Source organism: Nothobranchius furzeri, chromosome 1 (assembly GCF_043380555.1).
Source record: "Nothobranchius furzeri strain GRZ-AD chromosome 1, NfurGRZ-RIMD1, whole genome shotgun sequence".
Taxonomy (NCBI): domain Eukaryota; kingdom Metazoa; phylum Chordata; class Actinopteri; order Cyprinodontiformes; family Nothobranchiidae; genus Nothobranchius; species Nothobranchius furzeri.
In genome coordinates, this window is record NC_091741.1 from 60,914,016 (window position 1) to 60,938,314 (window position 24,299).

At 41.2% G+C, this 24,299-nt stretch overlaps 1 protein-coding gene and 1 long non-coding RNA gene across 4 annotated transcripts in view; one reads left to right on the forward strand and one right to left on the reverse strand.

The window, feature by feature from the left end:
* camk1da (calcium/calmodulin-dependent protein kinase 1Da) overlaps positions 1-24,299 on the forward strand; it is a 115,478-nt gene that overhangs the window by 66,452 nt on the left and 24,727 nt on the right. The window contains exons 3-6 of the mRNA XM_015954761.3: positions 13,705-13,779; positions 22,303-22,441; positions 22,530-22,656; positions 24,174-24,249. Of these exons, the coding sequence (XP_015810247.1) occupies positions 13,705-13,779; positions 22,303-22,441; positions 22,530-22,656; positions 24,174-24,249 (417 nt within the window). The remainder of the gene's footprint in view (positions 1-13,704; positions 13,780-22,302; positions 22,442-22,529; positions 22,657-24,173; positions 24,250-24,299) is intronic.
* Positions 2,253-16,604, reverse strand: LOC129162958 (uncharacterized). Of its 3 annotated transcripts, XR_011520146.1 has the most exons (5): positions 14,831-16,604; positions 13,766-13,885; positions 9,020-9,075; positions 2,919-5,501; positions 2,253-2,297 (listed from the first exon to the last, which is right to left on the reverse strand). It is a non-coding gene; the product is annotated as an uncharacterized lncRNA (long non-coding RNA). The 3 variants fall into 3 exon arrangements; XR_008562969.2 differs by having other exon boundaries at positions 2,253-5,501; XR_011520148.1 differs by lacking the exon at positions 9,020-9,075 and having other exon boundaries at positions 2,253-5,501.

The following is a 24,299-nucleotide window of genomic DNA, read 5'->3' on the forward strand; positions in this document are numbered from 1 at the left end:
GCTGTGCTGAAGAGAAAGGTACAGAGCCAAATTATTTAATTAATTAGCTGCGTGTTCTTCTGTCCTCTGTCCGCCGGGCCACACACACACACACACACACACACACACACACACACACACACACACACACACATACGAGACTGTTTCAACTGTTATTTTCGTTCAATTCAATTCAAGTTTATTTATATAGCGCCAAATCACGAAAAGAGTCGTCTCAAGGCACTTCACATAATAAACATTCCAATTCACAGTTCATTAAGCCAATCAGAAATAATGTTTCCTATATAAGGAACCCAGCAAATTGCATCAAGTCACTGACTAGTGTCAGTGACTATACAGCAATCCTCATACTAAGCAAGCATGCAGCGACAGTGGAGAGGAAAACTCCCTTTTAACAGGAAGAAACCTCCAGAGAATCCTGGCTCAGTATAAGCAGCCATCCTCCACGACTCACTGGGGATCGAGAAGACAGAGCAGGCACACACACACACACACACACACACACACACACACACACACACACACACACACACACACACACACACACACACACACACACACACACACACACACACACACACACAAAGACAAGTAATGTGTCTAGTTATATTGTGATGTCTTAGTAAATATTGTATTTGGTGAAAGATAAACTTTATTGTATTTATCCTAGTGGATCTATAATTAAATGGATTAACTAGTAGTACATCAAAAGTCAATGAAAGCAAAAGTTATTATCAGGAGAGAGAGAATGTATTAGTGGTTAGCAGCAGTGTGCTAGTCGATGGCCCCCTCCATGAGGCCACCACAGCTCAGCAGAACGTTATTGTAGCTTCTTCTGGGGAGAAAAACACTTACAGAGAAAATAAAGTTAACAGCTGAAATTGCACAAAATAGTACAGTTAAAGAGCAGACTGTAGAATAAAGCAGTAGAGTGTGAAAAGTGGTCAGTGTATCCTTCAGCAGTCTAAGCCTATAGCAGCAACTACAGAGATAACTCTGGATAACCTAGCCTTTTAGATGGAGGCATGTTGGAGGCAGGGCAAGGGAGAGCCGTCTTTACCGACTGTACACTCCACCTCCCTCTACTCCCCCACTTGTCCAGATTTAGGCTAACATCAGATTTTAACTATAGGCCCTATCAAATAAAAATGTTTTAAGCCTAGTCTTAAAAGTAGACAAGGTGTCTGCCTCACGGACTAAAGCTGGGAGCTGGTTCCACAGGAGAGGAGCCTGCGCGCCTCGTGCACGAGCCTACTATTGAAGCTGCCGTTACGCTTTTGGCCTGAGGGGGCAATCGCGAGCATAAAAATTCAAAACTCCGTAAAGTCCCTTTAAGTGTAAAACAGCAACCAAATTCAAGGTAAAAAAATTTTATTAATGATGTGATGCAATAGTCATATTTAGATCAAATGTGAAAACTAATATACAATTTATCATGAATACAGGCCTGTAAGTATAAAATGTATGATCAACGAACAAGTTGAACACAACAGAATAGAGAAAGTATATTTAAAAAACAATCAGCTGATTTCAGCTATCTGTACATTTTTGTAAAAGAAAATAGGCTTCTGTGAATTGTTTCATCAATCTATTAAGTTTTCACAATCTGGTTTGTTGCATTTTGAGTAAAAGAAATAAAAGTTTCACAGCGAGTGGTTTATGCCATATGGAACCTGTTCATTTGTAATCAAACTTTGCTCGTCTGTCTTTCAAAGCAGCAAAGTGATCTATGACCTTCTCATTGAAGTCAGGCATGGACCAGACAAGCTCCCTCTCTATGGACAGCATGGCCAGCGCATTAAGGCGTTCCTGGCCCATTGAATTTCTCAGAAATGTCTTAATTCTTTTGAGAGTTGAGAAGCACCTCTCAGCCTCAGCTGTCGTCATTGGGGTTGTGATGAGGATGCTCATCAAAGCGATAGTCTCAGAAAACGTGTCCTGGAGGTTGTATCTCATGAGAAGCTGATACAACGCCAGCGCACCGCAGCAGCTCCTGAACTCAGGGTTCTCAGACAGAGATAGTTCTGTCTTCAGTTTGTTCTTGTTTGAGCATGGGGTATGCCTCCACTGTGGCATTCAGAACACCCGTGGGAAATGTGTGGCAGTGCTGCTCAAACATTTCTGCTTGTAGCAGTGTGGCACTGACCAGGTGGTTGGTGAAGGAGAACCTCTCTGGTGTGAGTCAGGATGGTGTCGCAGATCTTCTCCCACAGCCTCTGCTTCTCGTCCTCTCCCAAGGCCTTCTCCTTCTAGTGGTGGTTTCTGTGGCCTCCTGCTGCTGCTGTTGAGATGACTGCCTGAGGAAAGACCAATAATGCCTGTTAGTAAATCCAAATGTCAGAGCAAACAAAAAATTAGACAGAAGAACATGACAACACTAAGAAGTTTTATGCATCAAAAATAAAATTTCTCTGACTTGAGTGTGAAACAGCGACATGGAAAGTTAGCTTATAATAACTTTGAAGTGTTTTGTAAATGTCACATGGCTGTCTGACATGACAATCAAGTGACAGGTAAAATGCAGATTATTTTGTGCTTTGGTTATAATTCTGGTTAGTTTAAAGGGCTACTCCACCCCTAAGTAAAATTTTACCACCTCTCAAAAGTAGAAAGCTCAGTTTGTAAACAACTAGGGGTGCACCTGTCTATCGGCTAAAGGTCAGGTACAAAGGTCAGTCTGTGGTTTCCATTCACTTGCCTCACATTGTAAAAGGGAACTGGTGATCCAACTTCAATTAATTACGTTAATAGGTTGCAAGAAATTGAATTGACTTTGTCCAAGTGAAATTATTAATAGAACAAATTCATAGTATTTATTTAGGTTTGATCACTTACTACCTTTTTTGTGGTCCACACACACCACACCTTAATTTTAAACAATACGCATGTCAAATAACAAATAATAATAATAATTTTACCTTATTGCCTCAACACTGCTCATGAAGATCTGGACGGCGTGCTTGATAAAGACTGCATCGATGTCCTCCTTCTGCAGTTTCTTGTACAGGATGTCCACGTGAGGCCTAATTTTACTAAACAGCAGCAAAAAAAAAAAACTGGAAATCCTCGTCCTGCATCATCCTGAGAAACTCACATGCCTCTCTCATTGTGTTGCCATCAAAGAACCAGATGAGTTGGAGGGCACTAGTGAGATGGGTGAAGAGTAGACACGTTTTTTTGCAGCTCCTCGCGGCACAACTATTATCTTACTTAAATTGCCTTTTTGAACTACTAACGCTCTTTTATCACGAAAGAAGTGATCCTGTGTCACTTTCTACTTACACCGTTACTGAGAACCAGGAAGAAAACGTCCAGGAGCACACGTGGGGCCAAGAGAGCGGCCATGGCTAACGTTAGCTGCAGCAGCCCTAGAAAAAAGGGTTCGGCTTTGCTGGTGGACCATGGTTCGGAGGAAGAAGACGAGTTCCCTCTGATGTGGCAAAAGATGTCAAACAAGCTTCTGCAGTCCATCAATGAGAGATGTGTGTTGACACATCGGTGGTCTCATCAGCTTGGATGGCAACAAATCTAGCTGCCACAACGTCCTCACTAATGCGCTTCCTAACGACCGCCAGCATGCTGTCCAGCAGCTCTTTCTGAGCAGTTTTTGACGTGCCCTTGAAAACAGTCACTACTTTCAGGTGCTCCTCAAACACCTCATCCAATGATGCCAAGTCCACTAATCCCCGAAAAATGCCTGCATTCTTTAAGCCTTCGCTTTCATCTTTTCCCCGCAAGGCTTATTCGAACATGCCACAAAATCTGACGCAGTCTATGAGGCGATTAAGGAGATGTTGGTTCCTGCTCACCTCTTTGTTATGGCAGCGGACTGCCAGGTGGTAGCTGCTGTCTAGCTCTTCGGCGATATTAACTCATCCGAACGTAGAAAACTTTATCTCTTCACCTTCCCAGCCAGATGGTGCATGTCGGTGACTCCTGTGGTCATCACAAGCTGTGGGCCGCCGTGGCGCAATCTGGGTTGAACTTGCAGGCATGGGAAGCAGAACAGCGACCCTGTTGTCTCAGCCCGCGAGCCAGCTCGTCTGGTCATACCACCTTCTCGGAAATCCTCGATTGTGGGATTTCCCGCCTTTAACTGCTGCTTGTTTGATGTTGAGATTTGGTCTTGGTGGTCCTAACAGTTTTGTTGCCATTTTATCCGTGTTGGTACAACGAATAAATGGAAACTCTTTCAAAGAGACAACAGTGTTGCTCTGGTAGCTCGCCATGATGGAAATGGTTTGCCGCTCTGTGCGTGCCCTTAACGCTACCTGTAATTACCCAGTTACCTGGGTGTAACTCGTGAAGTAGGCATATAGGGAGACGTCCCGCCAGCCCCTAGAAGCTGCGTTGTTGCTCCGGGAAGTCGGGGGAAAGCATTTACATTATTGCCCCATAAGGGTGGAACTCCCAGCAGGGAGGACTCAAACTGGTTGGACAACACAGACAAGCAAACCACAATGGTGGACCTGAACAGCAATGATGAGAAGCACATGAAAAAAAAACAACCTCCTTTTTTCTTGGGAGGGCGTCACCCCAATCGCCCCTATGGACCAGCCGCCCCTGATGTTTTGACTACCGCTTCAAGTTTGTTACCAACGCTCCCGCCTCTCATCTTCTTTTTCTGCTTTCTCTTCTTATTATTATTTGTGGTCTTATGGCACTTGGCAAACAACAATTTGGTGCATTACTGCCACCAACTGGATTGGGGTAGAATGACTACCAATCACTTCCTGTTTGTGCATCGGCATCTTAAAGGAATAGTCCATTGTGGCATTAACAGAGGGGTGCCAGCACTCAGGGCTAGGGGGCCCCCCAACATATGAGGGCCCCAGGCGGCCGCCGACCTATGCCTAATGGTAAAACCGCTACTGCATCAGATGTGCAAATGCCTGTACGTTGATGTGTAAAACTATACCAACTGTCTGGTGTTTGGCACAAATCATACGTTACCTGCATGTGTCGGCCTTTTGTGTGTATTTTGTCTTTTTGAGATACTGTGAGACACACCCTTAAGGATGGCAGCTCATTCTTGTGTGCGTGTGTTTGTGTGTAGATTAGTATTAAATTGATTTATTGCACACTTTTACTCAGAATTACTTGAAAACCAAGATGGATGTAAAGAGGACTTCAGAGTTTATTGCACTAAACAACATTTCTGCATAGATGGATATTAATATCTAGTGAGAGACTAACTGCAACAAAACTTTATTCTAAACAGATGAAGAAAATAAATCTTTCTGTAAATCTGTTTGTGATGTCATAAGGATGCTTATCAGTCATAAAATTGTTATATCTGCACATACAAATGAGATTTTGGGAATTTGTTTTTAATAGACTCCTAAAGCAAAACCTTGTTCATGTGTTTGTTGGGATTAGCTACACCGCTCATACTTACACACTTTAGGATAGATTTTAGGCCATGTCGCCCATTCCTAGTACATTCTGTGGTGCAGCATCATCTGATGTTTTCCCAGATCTAACTCCAAGCACCAGAGCTCCTGTAAATAAAAGGCAACCAGAGATTTTAATCAGTCTAACCCTAAAAACCACACGATTACATAAATATATCTAAGTGGTCCACTTATGAAGACAATGGAGAAGTATGATGCAATTAAATAGAATGAGTTTGCTAATTTGGCTCTACTGTGCAACATTAGAGAAAATGAGAATTGCCACCAGTAATAAGGGAGAGATGCTGACATTCATTTCGATAAATGGAAGTCATTACTGCAAACAATTGAGAGCCTCGCTGTCGGTCTCTACTGTCCTGCGCTGAAAGAGACTCCAAGCTGGATTTTTGGAGCAAAATCAGCTGGATCACTTTGGTGCAAAATGGCAAGATGTTGCTTTTATTTGAGAATTCAAACCTCTTCCAGTATCTCTGTGGCAGCAGATGTTGGACAGATGTGTGAATTTGATCAGATTCTGTCTAATTTTGACAGTTTAACTCAGTTTTATCAAAACAACTAGGGCAGTCTAATGTTCAGTTCACATTTGCTTTCTAAATACAGTTTTATGCCAAAGTAATGTTTAAATTTCCTATTTGACAGAAGCAGATGTTTAAAATGTCACAGAAACCACCAAACATTCAGATTTAGACACTAGACAGTCATCAAGCTGCTCCTCTAAAAACAACTGCAGACCCTTTGCTAAAAAAAAGGTAAAAAACTTTTTTACATGCTCCAAACACAACTAAAACTACAATTAAATGAGTCACGAAAAGTCTCTTTTCATACAGCACCACTGTGTAGAAAGTGTGCAGTAAGTGAGAGATTCAAGGAATTGGTTTCATTGGCAAAGTGAAAAGGTATATAAAAGTCAGGCAATATGTAGATTAGGATACATCTGAAATAATCATCATAGGGAACAAGAAAAACAATCATAAGTATAGGAATATAGGTGACTGATGTAGCTCTATGTGGTTGAAATGGTTATCAGTTGTTCAGGCGTCTTACAGCAGAGGGGAAGAAGCTGTTTTTGTGGTATGAGGTTCTAGTTCGTAAGGACCTGATCCTCCTCCCTGAGGGTAGAGTATTGATGATCATGAGGCCTGCATCCAATTTGAATCCTCCTTTGTCTCTGAGCTCTCGCTTCCTGATTTTGACTCTTCTTTGACCCCTCTTTCAGTTGGACATTCTTTTTCTCTTTGCTTCATCACATAAAGGTCTTTGTATTTTCGGAGGCTCTGCCATGATGAACACAACACAACACAATAAATGCTAACCATCTCTAGCTCTTCTCTTCTGAGGTATACATGGATTGCCATAAAGCTTTATTGCTTCTTGCAAGATGGGTGACTTTGGAAGACTTTAGACAAGACAGCTTTATTTATATAGCACATTTCATACGCAGAGGAAACTTGATGTGCTTTACAGCAGCAAGAACAGACAAAGGAACAATGGAATCTCATATAAGACAATGAAGACTAAAACTAGAAAACTAACAGTATTGAGTAGAAAACTAAAAGTGGCTGGTAACTTTGAGTAAAGCTAGCCAGGAATTACTAAGTGTGTGAAAGTCAGTAACGATATATATCGATCAATAGACATGTGGTTCAATGGGGGCATCAACAAAAACTTTAATAAAACTTTCCTCTTTCCATTATAGCCTATTGGGTAGCTTCATACAGTCATTACTTACACGCAACCAATCAAAAACACAGTCAGTGGCAATGCTTTCATTCTTACAAATCTGGAAAAACAAACAGTGGTTTGCAACAGAGAATCGATAACAAAACAAGTCTGGTAATGCAACCAACTTGTTTTATCATAAAGTAAATGGCCAGGGCTGCACTCAAAAATTATTTTCGATATTTCAGTTTTTTCAATAATTATCGATCGCGATTAATATATATTTTTTTTTTAGCTAAGCTTTTTTTCCTATATCGTCCAGCCCTATGTGAGGGTGACCAAAACAAACAGTACTATGGTAAATGGCTTGTTTTTGTATAGCTCCTTCTTAGGGTTCTACAACACCCACACACACATTCACACTCGGGTGGGGATGAGCTATGATGTAGCCACAGCTGCCCTGTGTCGCACTGACAGAGGCGAAGCCTGCCAAACATTGTCGCCACTGTTCCCTCCGACCATCACCAGCAGGAAAGGTGGGTTCAGTGTCTTGACCAAGGACACAACAGCAGCATTCTCTGGTCGTAGCCTGGATTGAACCTGCAACCTTCCGATTGACAACCCGCTCAACCTCCTGAGCTACTGCTGTCCCTACTGCTTTACTAAAGCTAGAAACTAACAGAATTTCAATAAGGTATTGAGTCAAAAACTAAAAGTGGCTGGTGAATAATGGTGGTACCATGAGTATGTAAGAAAGCTAACCAGGAATGACTAAGTGAAAACATTGATTAAACTAAAAGTAGGGCTAGGCAATTAATCAAAAACTTATCTTTATCAAAATTTCTGACCAACTGATAAAATCCTTCCTATGTCAATGAATTTGGTATTAAAAAATGAAAAGATATATGTAGGTTGGTGACATCCATGTCCCTTTAAGAAGCTGTACCACCTTGAGTCACATGACAACATGACTCAACTTGATACGCGTTACATTCCCATCTAGTGGACAAACTTTTTTATTGTACATACACTATTCTGTCCATACACAAACGTGCGGCTGACAATGCTAGACAAATAGCGAATAGTGAGCCACTTCAGGGACGCACCTGAAAATGTCCGCATTGTGGATGGTTTAAATCACTCCCACACAAAGATGGCATTAGGTGATGTGCAAACTATGTGAGGTGATCTGTACGTTACACAGAAATACAACTCAGCAGAAACATGGTGATGTTGCCGGACATTAGCTTTTGTCAGACTCTGAACCAGGAAATGGCTGCAGGCAGTAAAGCAGAAGACAGAAAACTCTGGAGCAACCAGTGACTCTGCCCCAAAGCCAATCGGAGGCCACAAACGCAATGCTGGCCTGACTAAGCCTCACCAGAAAAAGTAGAAAGAAAATACCAAACCGTGCTATTGGAAAAGGTGGTCGGGCTGAGTTGCACTAATCCAAGTTACTCTGGATAGTGTCCTTTTAAAACTAGCTACAGAGGCTACAGGATTTAATAAAACCTTATCGTAAATAAGGTGCATTATATGAAATAATCATGTGCAATTTCAAGAAAATAAATATGATGGCTACATTAAGAAGTCTTAACTTTTTTTGTAAAGATATTTATGAATTGATTTATTACAAGAGAAATGCAGAAGCTGAAGATCCTTGTGCCACAAGACTCATGCTGTAAAAAAATCATGAATGAGAACAACAAACTGTAGCATCAAGCCTGAAAGGGAAGAGGTGCTTTTTGTGAATGCACTTTGACTCTGCACTTCCATTACACCCAGACTGTTGTCTGCCAGCCCTTCATTATCCCAGGCAGGGCTTAAATACACACATTATCCCTTTTAAACCTGCGCTCGCGTGCGTGCGTGTGTGTGTGTGTGTGTGTGTGTGTGTGTGTGTGTGTGTGAGAGTTTTGTCATAGCTTTTGTGGTTCATAGCTCACCTGCTGTCATAGAGATCATATGCGCTGTAATAAGTGTTAGATGCTCAGCTGGGCTCCTGCACACACACACACACACACACACACACACGCACACACACACACTTTAAACATCATGGCGCTGTAACCATGGAGAGAGTTAGAGGAGAAGCTGGAGAAATGAGCAGAAGGTGTGATGGGAGGAAAGACGCATGCTTTTGGTTGAATTACTAAGGGATAAAATTATTGGTTTATGCTGACAAAGAAGGGGAAGGATGAATTTAGAAATGAGTCATTTTCAGAGAATGACTGTTAACTTGTAACTGCAGTTTTTCTAAAGGGACAGTCTTTCCTTTAATCTGTTGAGGGAAGCTTCTCAGAAAACAGTTTAGCAGGAAAAGCAACAATCGCCTCATGTAGTAAATACCTTGAGCCTGTCAGACCTCTCAGGAAGTAATCTGTAACCCTTTAGTGTCCACATCAAATACAAAAGCGATGAAAAGGGAATTGCTTTTCTCTTCCATTTTTCTATCCATCTATGTACCAGTAAGGGTTATAATTAAATGTAATGTGTTTATCATAAAAGTTTGTATTGATTGAAACATTCCCATATTTAGATTTTTTTATGCCCACCCCTCAGTTAGATTTAGGACTAAAATGTGCTGCACCGGCTGGTTGACCCGCCACATTCATCAACAAAAATGGCTAGAATTCTTTAAACTAGCAAAATAATCAAAATTTTGATTGCTTACCAATTTTAAGAATTCTAGCAGAGCAATTTTGTTTGCCCCTTTGGCAGAATTTTTACTCAATACAAGAAAAAGTTATCTTATTTAAGAATGTTTACCTTATTTTAAGTAATGCAATAGGGCTGGGCGATATGGCCTAAAATCAATATCACGATATGTTGAGGATTTCGCCTCTAACGATAAATGGATGATAAATACAGGGATGTACAGAAACAAAAGTTGCCCACTAGATGGGGCTGTCACGTGTATTACATTGAGTCACGTTTTTACGTGACTCAAGGTGGTAAAGCTTCTTAAAGGGACATGAATGTTGCCAACTTAAACACATCTTTTCATTTTTTTATTATCAAATTTATTGACATGGGAAAAATTCTTGATAAGTCACAAATTTCGATAACGATACATTTTTGATTTATCACCCAGCCTTATAATGCAATATTTCTAGAGAAAATTTTATTTTATTTTTAGGCTAAAAATAAGATGGAATGTCTAAAAATCAAGCATTATTTTATACATAGAAATGATTTTTATAGCATATGTTTGAACATTCAGTTTTAGAGCCTCTGATGTAAAAAAAGTTGTCTCAATGAGCAGCTGGAGCTGCCAGGGGCCTCTACACCCCAAAGCACTCACAGGCAGCCCAGGCCGAGAGAGCAACCAGCACAGTCAGTACTGCTTCAGATTCAGACGCACGTCAATGGACATGGGTCCCATGTTATCAGCCGTGTTTCCGTTGGCGGAACTTCAGGGTAAATTCTAGAACAAAAAAATTGACCAGTAGATACGATGTCCCAGTCCTCTCAGCTGTTGTCTTCGTTCAAATTCAGCTCTTTCAGGACTTTGCAGAGATGAAGCAGCCTACAGGGAGGAGGTTGAGAGGTTGGCAGCCTGGGGCTCAGAACAACCTGGCCCTGAACACAGAGAAAACTAAGGAGATCATTATGGACTTCAGGAGGAACAGCTTGGACCTTGCCCCCCTTTACATCAATGGCGAGTGTGTGGGGAAGGTCCACACCTTCTGGTTCCTTGGTGTTCTTATCACTGATGTCTCCTGGACTGAAAACCTTGCAAGGGTCTTTAAGAAGGCTCAGCAGTAGCTACACTTCCTGAGCGTCCTCAGGAAACATAATCTGGACCCTAACCTTCTGCTGACCTTCTACCGCTCATCCATCAAGAGCCTGTTGACATACTGTATCACAGTATAGTACGGCAACTGCACCATGGCAGACAGGGAGAGAATTCAGAGAGTAGTAACAGCAGCTCAGAAGATCATTGGCCGCCTTCTCCTCTCCTCTTCTCTCCCTGGCAGACATCTACTCCTCCTGTTGTCTCAACCGAGCAAAAAACAAGAACAATTCCCACCCTGGTCATGACCTGTTGAAGATGCTGCCCTCAGGAAGGCGCTGCAGGTGCATCAGCACCAAAACAAATGAATTAAAGAACAGTTTCTTTCCCAAAGCCATCACCACTCGGAACTCTCATAAGCACTGACTCAGTTAAAAAAGGGCAATACCAGCCCTCTTCCATACATTCACTGTGATATTTACTGTCTGTCAACATTGCAAAACAACTGTACACCATGATCTATAACTAGCCCTAATACCACCTAACTTACCAAATATGTTAATCACCACTGTGCAATACTGATCATGTGTAAGAACTCTGAGTGTGAAATTTATCATGTGCAATAACCCTAACTGGGATTCAGATTTTTGTAAATAATATTTCAAATTATTCTCTCTTCACACAATTTTTGCATTCAGACCCAAGAACCGTGCAACCCCCCCCCCCCCCCCCCGCTCTGTTCTTTCTACATTTTTTTAATTTTAATGTTGTTTCTCTTTTCAACATATTTGATCTCTCTTGCTTGTTTTTGCACTGCAGAAGGTGTTGCGTGTTGCTCTCAATCTCATTGCACATGTGTTAGGGATGCGCATTTACCAAAATTTCCTTAACCGGCTATTGATGCCCCTTGACGGTTAACCAGAAACCAACCCCACACCACCTCCCCACCCCCGACACACGCAATTTCCCCGCTCTATAAATAACGCTTTTTCCGTCTACTCTTTTTAATATAATCTGTCACACAATTAAAGCTGCTTTCCGGAATTTTCCTCTTTTAGAAATTATGTATGATTTGTCAGAAATATTTCTTACAAACGGTAAACATAACACAGACCTCCAGCAGAGGAGAAATGCAGAAAAACTCAGCAGACCATGAGGGAAGGTGACTGACGCCCAGGGCTGTGTGCCAGAACTCTGGACCTCTTTGGGACTGAGTAAAAACATCCGGTAGGTACCGATATCAGAAAAAAAAGTATTAAAATGTCCCAATGTGCGACTGTGGGTCACATGACTGATCCCAAGTCACGTTATGAGTGAGAGAGGAGGCGCGTCTCCTTTCAAAAACACTCCTCTGCAGTTCGCAGATGAAAATGCTACTACTACTACTGCTATTACTGACATGAAGTGAAGCATTAATGAAGGCTATTTTTATACATTTATTTCAATGTGGTGCCTTTACTGTTTGCTTTGCTCTGTTTTTGCATAGAAATTTTTAAATAAAATAATATAAACAAAAAGAGCAAAACCTTAACGTAGTTTGTTATCCTCTCTTAAAATAAAAAATATATAGATTTCAAGAAAAGTGTCATTAAGCTGGTTAAAGTAAGAGTAGAAGTATCTCATGGTTCCCAGCCCTACTAACGCCGTAATATTTTAAACTTGTTTTACGTTACCTAACAAACCTTTCTATGAAAGCTCAGATCGCTCTGCTACTGTTCTTTACCGAATATTTAGGCAAAATATAATTAAAAAAAAAAGATGAATTAAAAAAACACAAGTTCAAGGAAACTTTTTTTGCTGGTAGGGCTGTGAAATGGGTATTCATTTTTTATGTAAGTGGTCTTGAAAAGGTCTTAAAAAGTCTTAAATTGAACTTGATGAAATCTGTAGGAACCCTTATTGTGTTCCAATAATTAAATAAATATTAATAATTAAATAACTAAGAATAAACTGCTCCAACGCTGCCTTGTTTGTAATTGCTTGTGTTTGAGCACGTTTGTTTGGTCATGTGACATTGGTCATGTGACATTGGTCATGTGACAAACTAATTTCTTCTGAGTTCTTCTGCTTTTGCCCAGTAAACATATTTGATATCGATGCTCTTGCGCCCTCCATTGGCACAAAATGTATTGCACCAAGCGCAGCAGAAGGACTTAAAACAGTTAACCGGGACAAACTAGTTTACCCGGTTACAACATTAACGACAATTAGCCGGTTATCTATGTACATCCCTAACGTGTATAATGACTATAAAGGCGTTTAATTTAATCTCACATTAGCGTATGGCGACTGCTTCAGCAGTGATGTCACTGATCAGCGCCAAAATGCATCCACAATAACATTAAAAGTTTTGTCAATTCAGAGAAGGACAGCGGCTGCATGATGTAAAATGTGGCATTCCAGAAGAAGCTCTTTTTTTTTTACAGCGCTCTGAGACAACAAAGCCCCATGAATCACATTGTTGTGGGGAATTTCTCATGTTCTGGTGTCAGGAGTTTAGTTATTTTGAAGCAATGCTATCTGTGCTTATTTTCATTTGCCTCTATTCTGCTTCACAAGCAACTCTTCTCATTTTATTAATGCTGGTTGTTTTGAATGACGTCTGCTGATGTAATTTCTTACTGTATTACAACCAATCAGCATGAGTTAAGCAAAAGTTCAGCTCAGCAACTCTGCTGGGTCATTCTGAGTGCCCACCCCAGATCAGGTACTTGGCTGTCCTGCTCAAGTGTAGACATGCGTGTGATGGGAAGTTCCTGTAAATTTACCCTGAAGTTCTGGTTGTGGAAACGCACAGATGAAAACAATGGTTCACACCCTGCCCAGGACCCTGATATAATACCAGCATGATAATAATCCAACATGAAATGGAAATGTTTTCTTTTTACTTTGCAGGATCAAGCATGAAAACATTGTGGCACTGGAGGACATCTATGAGAGTCCAGACCACCTGTACCTGGTGATGCAGCTGTGAGTTCATCTTCTCTCTCATTGGCTGTTGTTGAATGATGGGTGTGCTCTTCAGTGTTCCTTCAGATTTAACTTTGTTTTGTTCATTTGAAGAACACACACCTGTCTGTAAAGAAACAGTAATCAATAATAATAATAATGCATTGAACTTATATAGCGCTTTTCTAGACACCCAAAGACGCTTTCACACACTCACATTCACACACTGCTAGTGATGGTAAGCTACTTGTAGCCACAGCCGCCCTGGGGAGGTCTAACAGAGGCGAGGCTGCCATTTGGCGCCGTCGGCCCCTCTGACCACCACTAACACAGGCAAGTTGGGTGAAGTGTCTTGCCCAAGGACACAACAGCAGGATACCCCTGGTGGGAGCTGGAATCGAACCCCTGACCCACCGATCATGAGGCAACCCGCTCTACCACCTGAGCCACTGCTGCCCCCCCCCTAAGAAAACTTAGAAGTACAAAAGGGCTAACTTTCTGAAGTGAGCCTGAGGATCTAATCAGGTTGGATAAACTGGCTGTGCTGCTCCACCAGTTTAGATTTAGTTCTGATTTCAGTACTGCAAACTGACAGTCATTTAAATTAGCAAAATGTCTCGGTTTGAAAGTTTTTCTCAAACGTATAGGAAAGGCTCCACCAATGTGGCACACACTAACACAACACAGTCTGTGACAATAGTGCAGTCTGTGTGTTTGATGGTTAGCAAAGGGAAGGCAGATCACCTTTGGTTCACCTTTTGTTTTAGAGCTCCTTACATAAGACAAGTTGGTCAGGAAGTTTGGCGTTGGTGCTGGAAACAATCCAGCCAGCTTTAGGAGGAAATCATGGCTGTGGATTACTCAGCAGCTCCTTGTCACCAGATTATCTCGATACCCACAGCATGTTTGGATGCTTTGATTTCTACACCATATCCGGGCCGTTTTTAGTATGTTTTTAAAAGAGATTTATTATTAGAGACATTGCTAACATAACATTAAAGGTGTGGTTCACTCGTTTAATCAATACATTTGCAGTGGTCTCTGGTAGGAAAGAAAACCTTGCAACCCGTACTTGGTCTGGACGGTCCTGTTGAATTCCAACGTATCAAGGCAATCTCAGATGTTTTCTCCCTTCAAAGAAGCAGCGGTACTGGTTATGCAGGGCTTCCAGCTGCTGCTGGCTGAGTGTACGTGCTGCAGCAGGCCTCTTTCTCTCCTCTGTGTGACTGCAATGCTGCTGTCTGCAACCCCCCATTCTGGTGAAAGACTTGCAGGAGAATAATGTTCCTCTTCTGGATCATTCCGTGTGTAAATCCTACTAAGGATGTTTAGTAAACAAACGGTTGCTGGTTCCAGGTGGTGGGTGTCCTTAGTGATGCCATCTTCATCACTCTGAGAAACTTTCCCACCACCTTATTAGAAACACTGGCATCAAACACGTATAATCAAGTTTAAGTGTTCAGTTGTGGTAACATGCTGTACTTTGGCCAGACAAGATCAATCAAATATAACTAAAATATGCATAAATGGACTTTTAATCAGTGTCGTGACTTTCTCTTGGCACAGATAAAATCTCTTGTCCCAGACTAGTTAGTTAAAATGTCTGAACTAGTGTGCATAACTAGTACCTAGATGGTAAACGAGGGAACAAATTCACCTCTTCACAGAACTACTGCCTCATACTGTTACATCACTTGAAATCCTCATGTTGGCCAGACTCCAAAGCTCTTAATTCTGGCTAAGCTGTTTAGTGTTGATGATAAAACCAGTTCACTGTGTTTTCTGTTACTTAGGCTTCTGACGCCACCTGTTAATTGTTTCCTGTGGTTTGTAACATGACAGGAAAACAGCAATCCCTTAGTCTGACTTCACTGACCCTCGACTTTTAGCATAATTATGTTTTGTACACAAGTTAATCATATTAGCTTAAAATATAATTGAAATACTAACTGGGGAAAGGCTTATAATTAGACCGTCATTTAAACATTTAAAAATAATAATCTGGACTTCTGTATTACCTTTGAAAGCTAAAGACAGTTCTGATAAAGTACAACCAATCAGGAAGGACCCTACATCTGCTCACTCATCCTACTCTCACACCTTTCTTCCACTCCAGATCTGTTTTTCTGACTCTTGCACCATCTGCCCTCTACCTTTTTCACATGTTTTTATTTCCTCACCTCTCGTACCTTAATTCCATCGTGTCACCTCTGGGTTTTCTCCTGATCTCTTACCTTCTTTGATTTCCTTCCAGTTATCATCCGTTACTGGAACCCAGGTCTGTTTATATACAAGGTCAAAGGTAGCAGTGGGGTAAAGTTGTCTTTAGTGTGAACTGCAGGAGTGATGCAACAGGAAGTAGATTTCAACATTTTGGGTGGAAGGAAGTGAAAATGTTAGGAATGCGGAAGCTCTGTGGACGTGTTTGACTCTCAACAAAACTCATCCTCTTGACTAAATATCTTTCATGCTTTCATCACAAATGAATAACATTTGAAGTTAATGATTTATTTTCTAACTCTTGACATCTTTTTTTTTGTTGCATTTATTTTTTCAATATTTTGGGGCAGTACAGATGATGTGATGTACAGTAGTGGTAATGTAAAATCAAAAAATGGATTTGTTAATGGTAAAATGTTTTGTTTTTATTCTAACATCCTAATAATTATTTGAATCTGTTTAGTATGTTTTTTTTCTGTAGTTAAGTTAAATGTTTGCAACACTGAGATATAAAGACTAAAATGTGTTTTACCCAGCGCTTAACCTGCCAGTTACAGGAATGCATATCGCCTTCCACCGTATGACACAAGATTGGTCTGTTGGTTGCTGACGACTGTCGGCCACCAGAACACCAGTTCTTAGCTCAATACTGACTGAGTTGAAGCCACTTTTGTTTGCCACGGTGCGTTATCTGTGGCTGTCTTGATCAGAATTGACTTCAAAGGTTATTCAATAATCAGTGTGCATCCAATTATTATTTTCTGTGGGTTTTATTTAAGTCTGTTTAATGATTTTTGAGATATACTTACAAACTGGGTTGACTCCAGATGCATTCTGTTCTGTGGCAACTGTTTTGCTGTTCACTAATTAATCTGGATTGATTTACAAAATGATAAACAAAACAGGTCTTTCTCTGCAGCTTTACATTTTTAGTCTATTTTAACCTAAATATTAACAGTCTCTGGCTTTTTAAAATCCTGTCATGGAGGGTCGGTGCCCATCTAGCAGTCACGTGGATTAACTATGAACCGGCCACAAGTTTACCACCGGGCCAAAAAAGAATTATGACACAATGTACATTGTTGTCTGTCATTTCCAGAATGAAGCCACACTTCACACTGGAATGTAAGAAGCTGTCAAAGACTAAATAAAATGTAAGAGACTGTAATAAAATGACACTTTAATTTGAACACACATTTTATGTAGTAAAATCACATTAAGTCACGTTTGGCCTTACAGTTGAAGACTGGAAAAATGTTGCCTGGTCTGATGAGTCTCGATTTCTGTTGAGACATTCAATTTATCGTAAACAGAATGAGAACATGGATCCATCATGCCTTGTTACCACTGTGCAGGCTGCTGGTGGTGGTGTAATAGTGTGGGGGATGTTTTCTTGGCACACTTTAGGCCCCTTAGTGCCAATTGGGCATCATGTGAATGCCGCGGGCTACCTGAGCATTGTTTCTGACCATGTCCACCCCTTCATGTCCACCATCTACCCATCCTCTGATGGCTACTTCCTGCAGGATAGTGCACCATGCCATAAAGCTCCAATCATTTCAAATTGGTTTCTTGAACATGGCAATGGGTTCACTGTGCTACAATGACCCCCACAGTCACCAGAACTCAACCCGATAGAGCATCTTTGGGATGTGGTGGAACGGGAGCTTCGTGCCCTGGATGTGCATCCCACAAATCTCCAACAACTGCAAGATGCTATCCTATCAACATGGGCCAACATTTCTAAAGAATGCTTTCAGCACCTTGTTGAATCAATGCCACGTAGAATTAAGGCAGTTATGAAGACAAAGGGGGTCAAACACCGTATTAGTAATGTTTTCCTAATAATCCTTTAGGTGGGTGTAGATAGATTTACAGATAATCAGAGAAACTCTTCTTGAGTTTTTGGAGTTTTGAGTTTCTTTTTATCTCAGATTTTCCTATAATCTTTTCTTTTTATTCTGCTACACATATGATTTTTTTCTGTAATAGTCTCCCAAGCGGTTTCATCTTCAATGTACAGACACTTGTTAAGATATAAAAGAATCCAGCTCTTCTTCAGCTGGAGTCAGTGCTTCAAACTGCTTTCTTAATCATCACACAGCTTTAAAGTTTCATTACTACACAGTAGTTTAATTATAATTCTTTGTCTATCCATGCCAGTAAAAGCTGACAGCTGACCCCCACACCAGGCTCGTGTGATCACTGCACTGGTTCTGATCTCTGCACCATTAAGCAGCTTCATTTGTTATAATTATGCTCATTTGCCAAAATGTCAGTGTTTTTTCCTTTTCCGACGGGCTGAAATCTCTTTTAGGAACAAGGATTTTCAAATGTATTCCGTGTAATTGAAGCTCTGTAGATCAATGCGGTCTGACGGCCTTTGCTTTGCTGCCCTTCATCACAGCTTGTCTTACGTAACCTGGAGCACGGGGAGGCAATCGGCTCATGCTCCTGTGAAAATCGATGCAGCCAAGTCCGACTTGGCCCTATAAATGAGTGCTGTTTGTGTTGTGAATGGAAAACTAAAGATGAAACGCATTCAGAGTTTCATCTTTTCATTTTTTGATCCAGTGGAAGTTGTTTGACAGCACTTTGGCGTGCTGATACAGTTTGGCTGCTTTATTTTCTGTCCATTTGTTTTGAGACAGCTTATTAGGCAGTGAGTGGAGGAATAAAGATGCATAAGCAGTGTCAGCCTGAAAAACACTCATCTGTGCTTTGTCTTGTCAAACCTGTAAATGTTTGGCTAAGTCTCAGAAATGCATTTTAAAAGGAAGGTTCCATTTTTATTATTTAGTTCACACAAATTTATTCAAAGACTTGTCAAAACATGCTGGTTATTAAATCTGTTGCCTAATGGTTGTTTTAATTGGGTTCTGTTTGCAGAGATTCAAAGTTTAATAAAGGTCAAATAATCACACTACAGCTTATTTTGTATTGCTTTAATCTAATTTAGGTGTTTGTGGGAATAATTAAGATCTGATCAAAGGAAGAGAACTTCCTCCAAGGCAGATAATGACTGCAGCAGCAGATCTCTGGCACTGTGGTGTTATTACGACCCTTTATCTTTGCCAGGGTGGACAGCCTGTTACACACACACACACACACACAAACACACACACACACACGCACGCACGCATGCACGCACGCACGCACGCACGCATGCACGCGCGCACGCACGCACGCACGCACACACACACAGGCTTTACTGTCAGCCATGATGCACAACCATCTTCCATAGAGAGCGACCAGACTGCCTGCCCAATACCAGATCAGCTAAAAGGAGAGGAGATGGCAGCAGCATTTAGTCTGCAAGAACACTTTGAATCATGACAACAACATCTAAGGTTTCTGTGATGGTTTTACCACAGATTTACCAAGAGAATCTTCTGAGTTAAAGCCAGCACTCTAGGTTCGGATGGAAGATGGTCAACAAAAACACACACGCTGTTCTAGAAGAGCGATATTCCCACTAAATGAGAAAACTTAAACAGGTTTGTGACATCATGCAGGAGAAACGAAAGATCTTGACACCTAAAATTGCTTCACTTTAAGCTAAATCTTCAGGAACTTAATTTCTTCTGGGGAAAGTTCATTTGTTTGTGCTCCAAACAAACATGGAGACTAAAAGAGTGTTTGATGCTTTGAATTCCTTTTGCTTTCCATTTGATAAGAAAACACCGTGATTTTAGCATCGACAACCCAAATCCAGTTTCTCACTGAGTTGGACCTGTTGATGACCAATTGAAAATGAGGGTTTCCAAAGTGTTTCACTGGAATCCCTAGGTCACGGCAAGCATCTGGAGCTCTCCTCATCCTGGTTGAGAAAGAAACTGAGAGACGACTTTGAGAGGCGTTGGAAACAAAAAGCATTTTTATGTTTAATATGATTCTAACAGAAATCTGTATGTTTCTCATAATTTTGTGTCAAGCTCACAAACACCAGTCACAATCTAGAGATTGGTTAGAGTCTAACCCCAACTTCACACTGGAAGCATCAGTGGTGCGGAACGGTAGCAGAACATCAGTGCTTCAAATAGAATCCATTAGTCTATGGAGGTGGTTAAAACCAGCCGCGATGTGGCGCGTCCCAGAAGCGGCTTGCTGTGCTGCTACAAACAGGATTGGGTTCTATTTTTTCAGTGAGCTGCTTCTGAGACATGCCAGTTTCAGCAGTTAGCATAGAGCTAGACAGGAAATCACACATGGATTTAGTGTAAAACCAATTTGCAAAAGAAGACTATTGCAGCGATGCAATTTCATAGCTATACAGATCACGTCAATACAAGTGACCTAATGGTTTATTTACTTCCTGCATCGTTCCAGAAGTGCAGCGGTGTGTTTTCCATGGCTTTAATCCTAGCAGTGGAGAGAAACAACATCATATATGACATCAGTGGTATAAAACGTGGTCTCCTTCTCTTTGGTTTAATTGTGGACAGCATAAACAAACCGTGACCTTTGAAGTCTCCAGAGATTTAGCGATTTCGCTAGTCCATCAAAGAGCATGGCATTGAAGCCGCTCTGTGGCTGAGATTCTCCCGGTGTGTACTGGCATGCAGCGAAGCTCACGATGAAACCGTTCTGCTGCCATTCCACTGATGCGGTGTGAAGTAGGGCTTAGTTATGGTTCAATCAAAGAGATTCTCCTTTTCTCCAACCTGAGGCTGCTCGAGAAGACATCCGCAACAGTTATTTAATAATTGTTAATAATCTTTCCACAAACACTAACTTCAAAAGATGTGAGCAGTTAAAGGTTTAGCAAACACTTGGCTCTTGGTTTTTTTATTATTAGAGGCAAATGACAGAATGAAGGTGAAACCAGCGACTGTTGAAAAAAGAGAACTAAGTGATTGTGATTTGAAACGTAGATGTGATTTATGTCTTCCCTTCAATGTTTGTCACTAGGATTTTCCACGTACATCTTTGTGTGTACATTTGTATGAATTATTGCTTTAGTTAGTCTCATCCCGTGTGTGTGTGTGTGTGTGTGTGTGTGTGTGTGTGTGTGTGTGTGTGTGTGTGTGTGTGTGTGTGTGTGTGTGTTCCTGTCTTATTGCCATGGTCTCCTTACGCAAATGCTTATGCAACCATACATACTGGTGGCTGATCAGCCCTTTGGTGTGTGTGTGTGATCTAGCTCTTTCCTATCATTCCCAGACGAGGCTGCGTCTGAATACAAGCAAGTTGCTGCCCTCTTTGAACAGAGATGGAAAGGATTAGCAGTTAACTCTGATCCCTTTTTTTTTCCTCCAGAAACTTCATTAGTTAAACTTCAATAAACTCTAATCTAATCTGTTGCTGTGACGACACCCAGCAGATGCATGGGGCAACCATGTTTGCCCTTGTGGTTTCTTTATTCGTGTTTTATGAACACATTTGTGTTTGTGTTATTGTTTAAAACTTTAATCGAGTTGGCATCGTTTTAATAACAGCTCTTCTCAGATGCTGATTTGTGTCTATCTTTGTCACACTGTTCATGAAACAGAAGAAATGGGAACCAACTGTGTCTTCATGAAAGGCTGCCTGTTATTAACAAAATGTCTAAAGATGCAATTTAAAATCAACCTTTAGTTAAGATTTCTTTTAGGTTTAGGCACATTTCTTTTCATTCATTCAAATGTCTTGAAAGGCCTGAATTTTTCTGGCACAAAACAGTTTGAAGGACCTTCAAAAGGCTGATTGAACTATATTTGAAAGAGTTTGGAAATAAAAATCAGCAGCTTAAGAAAATCCCCTCAACTTTAATGTGATTATCATCCAGCAGGGGGCGCTATATGCCTGTCTACCAGGAGATGAGTCACTGCTCACCTGTATAAACTGAACACCTGAACAAGTTAATTCATGCGCTTCAGAGTCATAAAACATTAACTATTACAGGAATCTGCCAGAGGGGAGAATTTTTCACGTTAAATTCTGTTTTTAGTGGATCAAATGTTCTGATTCAGACTGTAGATTAGCTTTTCTTCCTGAAAGAGCTTAAATAATCATTTCATTACTGAAATGTGGAATTTGACTTCTTCACTACAGCCGCTGAAAATATTGGTGAATTCAGAGAAATGTAACTCTTTCATTATTAACTGTTATCATGTATTCTAGAGCAACGTGAGTTGGTGGGGTCATACTGCTCACAAACACTCCAATGATAAACTTTACAGCTCATAAATGACCAGACATCCTGACCCAGTAACCTCTCCACACACACACACACACACACACACACACACACACACACACACACACACACACACACACACACACACACACACACCACCTGGTCTGTGAGTCCCATACTGGAGAATGAGTGTGTTTTCTCTGAAGGGTTTCTGGCGGGGAGCTGTTTGACCGAATAGTGGAAAAAGGATTTTACACGGAAAAGGATGCAAGCACGTTGATCCGGCAGGTCCTGGATGCTGTCAACTACCTGCACAAGATGGGGATTGTGCATCGAGACTTGAAGGTAGGAGCCTCACATGGATATGCTGCTGTATGATTCCTCTACATAGGAATAAAGTACAACCTCCAATGTGTCTTTCTTTTTCTTGCAGCCTGAGAACTTGTTGTATTTTAATCCTCAAGACGAATCCAAGATCATGATCAGCGACTTTGGTCTGTCCAAGATGGAGGGCAGCGGCGATGTCATGTCCACAGCATGTGGCACGCCGGGATATGTGGGTAAGCTGGTCAGACTTTCCCCATCTCTGAAGACTGTCGGTAACCGATTGGTTAAGGGGCGGAGTCATTGGTTGCTCTTGAAATGCTAAAATTGCATTTTTGTGCAGATTATTTATTTACTCTTAATAGAGAATCCATCTGTATTCAGCCCTTAGTAGTTCACTCATTATCGCCTCATTCCACCTGACTCCCGTACAACCCTGACTCACTTTAGTGTTCTCTTTATAGGATCAAAGGTATGGAACGGTCTTCCCTTCTTATTTGCAGAACTTACAAAAAGTCTATTTAAAAAGGCTGTAAAATTGATGCTGTTGAAAATATTCAATTTCCAATATAAGCTAAGGTGTTAAATTAGAGTGAAGTTATTTTATTGTGACATGCTTGTTTCATGTTTAAAGTCACGTTAATCATCGCACACTGGTGAAATGATTTCTCTGCATTTGACCCATCCCCGTGGGGAGCAGTGAGCTGCAGACACGGCCATGCTCAGGAACTATTTGGTGGTTTAAAACCCCCCCCCCCCCCCATCAAACCCCTTAAAGCTGAGTGTCAAGCAGGGAGGAATTGGATCTCATTTTTAAAGTCTTAAGTTTGACCCGATCGGGATTTGATCCCATGATTTGTCTCGGGGTGGACACTACCACTAGACCACTGAGCCTGTTTCTGTTTTATTTGTTGCCACAACATACAGGTCTGGCATAAATACTGCATCACTTTGTGTCCTTTTCTGGGGATTTTTTAAATTGACAGACATTTCTAGAAACAATACCTTGTTTATGATTGTGATAATAGAAATTGCTTAGACTACTCAGAGGGGTGGTATGTGTGTGTGTGTGTGTGCACGATAAATTTACTGCATCTTTTTGCCCTCAACACATTTAGAAATGATCATATTTAAACTCGAATTTCCCTTCCCTGGGACAAATAAATAAAGTTTTCATTTCATTTCATAGTTATTTAAAACATTCAGTGGTTTGTGACTTCCCGGTGTTAAAATGCCCCACATCTGAATCAAGTGCAACAAAAGCATGCGGCTTCATGAGTCAGAATGCATCTCCTTCTCGTGTTTTAAGCTGGCTTGTTCTGAAGCAGCTGTGTTTGTGTTTGGTGTCTGTGACCGTGGTTCTGTCCTGAGTCCTTTGTAATCAGCTGTAGAGGCTCAATTCAGGAGAGGCTTTTATCAGAGTACCAATCATGTCTGAAGCTAACTGGGGTTGTCTAGTCATGTCTTCTGTTTCATTGGACTGAACTGCTCCGGAGTCATGAGAATCCGAAGCTCAAACAGCAAACTTCCCACCATTGTGAACCCTCCAGATACACATGGGGTGTCTACATAGTTTCTTTGCTTTCAGGCTCATTAAGTTGCAGCATTTTACATAAAAATCACACTCTGTCTTTTTATTGGAGCTCAAGCAGAAAACCACCATCCACATTTAGGTGTAGGAAGGTTTTATGAGCTGGCTGCTACAGGACTGAGGTGCTTACTAACCGGTTTTCTCTCTAATTGTCTCGTGTAGCTCCGGAGGTTCTCGCCCAGAAGCCATACAGCAAAGCTGTGGACTGCTGGTCCATTGGAGTGATCGCCTACATCCTGTAAGTACCAGCAATGAGGCTCCATGACACTCAGCATTGGCGGGATTTTC